The sequence below is a fragment of the Poecilia reticulata genome, linkage group LG1 (genome assembly GCF_000633615.1).
Source record: "Poecilia reticulata strain Guanapo linkage group LG1, Guppy_female_1.0+MT, whole genome shotgun sequence".
Classification (NCBI taxonomy): Eukaryota; Metazoa; Chordata; class Actinopteri; order Cyprinodontiformes; family Poeciliidae; genus Poecilia; species Poecilia reticulata.
The window spans coordinates 33,766,636-33,770,025 of NC_024331.1; the positions used below are offsets into that span (position 1 = coordinate 33,766,636).

The 3,390-nt window shown below is 47.8% G+C and overlaps 1 protein-coding gene across 9 annotated transcripts in view; it reads left to right on the forward strand.

Moving 5' to 3' along the window:
* The window catches only part of slc8a1a (solute carrier family 8 member 1a), a 35,395-nt gene that overhangs the window by 30,144 nt on the left and 1,861 nt on the right, over positions 1-3,390 (forward strand). For all 9 annotated transcript variants that reach the window (XM_008421089.2, XM_008421057.2, XM_008421066.2 and 6 more), the window contains 3 exons: positions 360-487; positions 744-843; positions 921-1,184. In XM_008421089.2, coding sequence (XP_008419311.1) covers positions 360-487; positions 744-843; positions 921-1,184 — 492 coding nt within the window. The remainder of the gene's footprint in view (positions 1-359; positions 488-743; positions 844-920; positions 1,185-3,390) is intronic.

Sequence of the window (3,390 nt, forward strand, 5' to 3'; positions counted from 1 at the left end):
ATCCATCCATCCATCCACCTGTCCATCCATCCGTCCGTCATCCATCCGTTCATCCACTGATCCATCCATCCATCCACTGATCCATCCATCCACCTGTCCATCCATCCGTCCGTCATCCATCCATCCATCCACTGATCCATCCATCCGTCTGTCTGTCCATCCATCCATCCATCCATCATCCCTCCCTCCCAGAGCAGATTGTTGGTGTTGAGGTTGAAGACAAGCTGAGATCAGACTCTGGATACCCAGAGCTCCTCCGAGTGTCCAGAGCTGGAGGAGACATCATTCATCCTACATTCATTTCAGAAATTCACTTCCTGTGTCGGCCTGCAGCTAAACAAACATGTGACCTTTGTCAGATGGGGTGTGTGAGGAGGTTTTGACAAAGAAGGAGGAGGAGGAGCGGCGGATTGCAGAGATGGGCAGACCAATGTTGGGCGAACACGTCCGACTGGAGGTCGTCATCGAGGAATCCTACGAGTTCAAGGTGAGAGTAAATCCCTAAAATCACGCCTCTGCCTCTCGCGCTCCTCCCAAATGTCGGGACGTCTCGTCTGCACTGGATCCAGGCTGTAGATGTACAGAGACGGAGCTCTGGTGAGGACACTGGTTGTCCACCAGCGGTTTGGTCCAACGTATCCCAGTTCTTACCTCAGGCCACTTTCCCAGCATTCAGTCTGTCTTCAGAGTAACCGCTGGTCTACAGAAAGGCAGACTTTCATCTCGGGTTGGTCTGGTTTCAGAACACGGTGGACAAACTGATTAAGAAGACCAACCTGGCTCTGGTGATCGGGACGAACAGCTGGAGGGAGCAGTTTGTAGAGGCCATCACTGTCAGCTCAGGTACAAACTGCAGAAAGAAAACCTGCTTCTCTGAGTTTTTCACACGAAGCATCAGGGAATGTTGTCTCCTTCCTCAGGTGGTGATGATGATGATGAAGAAAAAATGCCTTCCTGTTTTGACTATGTCATGCACTTCCTGACTGTCTTCTGGAAGCTTCTGTTTGCCTTCGTTCCTCCAACGGACTACTGGAACGGCTGGGCCTGCTTCGTCATCTCCATCTTCGTCATCGGCATGCTGACCGCCATCATCGGAGACCTGGCGTCGCATTTTGGCTGCACGGTTGGCCTCAAAGACTCCGTCACCGCCGTGGTGTTCGTCGCGTTGGGTACTTCAGTACCAGGTGTGACACAAGCTAAGGTTGATCCCGCAGCCAATAAAAACAGATTTAGGGTGGATTCATGCTTTAATTAAACTCCAGTTCGTTGGACTAGAAATCCGGCTCGGTTGGGGAGCAACAGCCTCAGTCTATGTTGAGGTCTGGGAGCCGTCTCAGTTTGACATCTAGCCTCAGCAGCACAAACACCCGCTGGGCTAATAGCCTTAGTCTTGGTAGGAAACCAGAGAGAACGCAAACAGGCAGACGGAGAACATGAGACAGGAAACGGTGATCCCGACTCATGTTCAGGCCAACTCTGCCGCTTGGAGCTGCAAATAAAACACAGGAAGTTTCTTCTGTTGGTCATCAAACACCAGACTTTACTGCTAAGCTAGGCAGCTACATGGAGGCTAACATGGAGGCTTCACCCTGACGGTTAGCTTCTTGTTCCATGAAGAATTTTAAACACGATATTTTCACCAGCAGTGGAACCGTTCAGAAAACAGCTGCGAACTCACGACCTCTATGCCAACACGGGTTTTAGCTGAAGCTAATGCTAACACTCTACATTCAACCATCACAATCGAATCAAAGTTTATTTGTATATCACATTTCAAAGAGCTTTAATCATAAAAACACAAAGTCGTAGAAACAGTGAACAGCGTTACATTCTGCCAGCGTCACACATCAGATTATTGATCAATGTTTCAACGCTGACCAGGTTTTTGGTCTAGGTTTAAAAGCACTCAGGGTTTCGGCTGTTTTCCAGTTTTCTGGAAGTTTGTTCCAGATCTGTGGTGCATAGAAGCTGAATGCTGACCTCTGACCTCTTCGATACGACGTTTCCTACTGAAACAGAGAAATCCCAGTTCTGTAGGTCAGATTGAACTGGTTCCCACCAGAACCAGCTGGACCATTTGTGTTTGAGGAAGGGATTTTTTGGAACCTTTCGGTTTTATAGCTGCTGACTTTTCAGGGGCGGAGCTATAGGGTGTTAAGGGGGGCGGCGGCCCCCGGCCTGGGCCTTGGGAGGCAGAATATGACTTCAGGGATCCAAGCCTTTATATGAGCTGAGCTGGAGAAAGTGGCCCTCTCCTGTTGACAACGGTGTATTTAAAATTACATAGTGATGCCCCAGCAGTTTATATAGCAAGCTGCTCCAGTCATGGTTACAAAAACCTTTACCAGATTGATTTCAGTGACAAAGTGGGTGTAAAATATAGAACAAAATGTGCTACATGTCGGCTTTATTTACATTTAAACTACATTTAAACACGCTGCGCATGCGGCGTGTGCTACCGGCTTCAACCCGTCAACAAAAAGCTTCAGCCGCTGCTAGCGGCGCCAGGCTCTGAGTCGCCTGATGATCTCTGGGTTTGTTGTGCTTCATGTCAGATGGATTCCAGAATGACAGTCGCTCTCTCTGGTGATGAAACCTGTTAGCTCTGCTGTTGAGGGCATGTCCATGTTGTAAAGTTAAATTATCATGAGCTTTATTGTTTGGATATAAAGGGCCCGGCCATTGGCCCCGCCCCCCGGCCGACTCTGACTTATTCTGCCACTGAGAGTTTTGCTAACTCTGTTGCTGAATTAGCTGGATCAGGGGCGCGGAATAGGGGGGAAAGGGATGACCATTCTAGGGGCCCTGACCAGCAGGGGGCCCTCCACAATTATTTATTTATTTTTTGGTCATAGAAATAAAATAAAAAATATCGGGTCCCTGTCAATTACACAATTAATCATATTGTATTTTCAAAGATTGTGTTTAGCAGTAAAATGTAATGTTCCCCCTCCCAGATGAGAAACAAACATCCATATCTGCCCTGAACCCCCCTATCTGGGCTAAATGGTTCGTTCCTGCTGGGAGCTTCAGAGTGACGCTGTTAGCAGCAGACAGTAGGAAACACGAACGACTGGCTGTTACTAAGCTGCTAAGCATTTTAGCCACAGCTCACACAGCTGGATTTGCCCTTGGTAGCATCAGAAGCTCATCTGTGCAGGTCTGACATGGTTCACCACCAGAGCGCAATAACAGAAACACACACAGGATTTTATATAAACATTTTTTACACATATTTGTTAAAACTGTCATCATGTTGTGACAGTATGATATGAGAGGTAATCTGTAAAAAATCTATTTCCTCTGCCTTCTCTCAGTGCTAGAAACAACCAATCAGAGGCAGGAGAGTTATAGTGCTGTCAATCACAATCTCATGTGGTGCTGCTCATC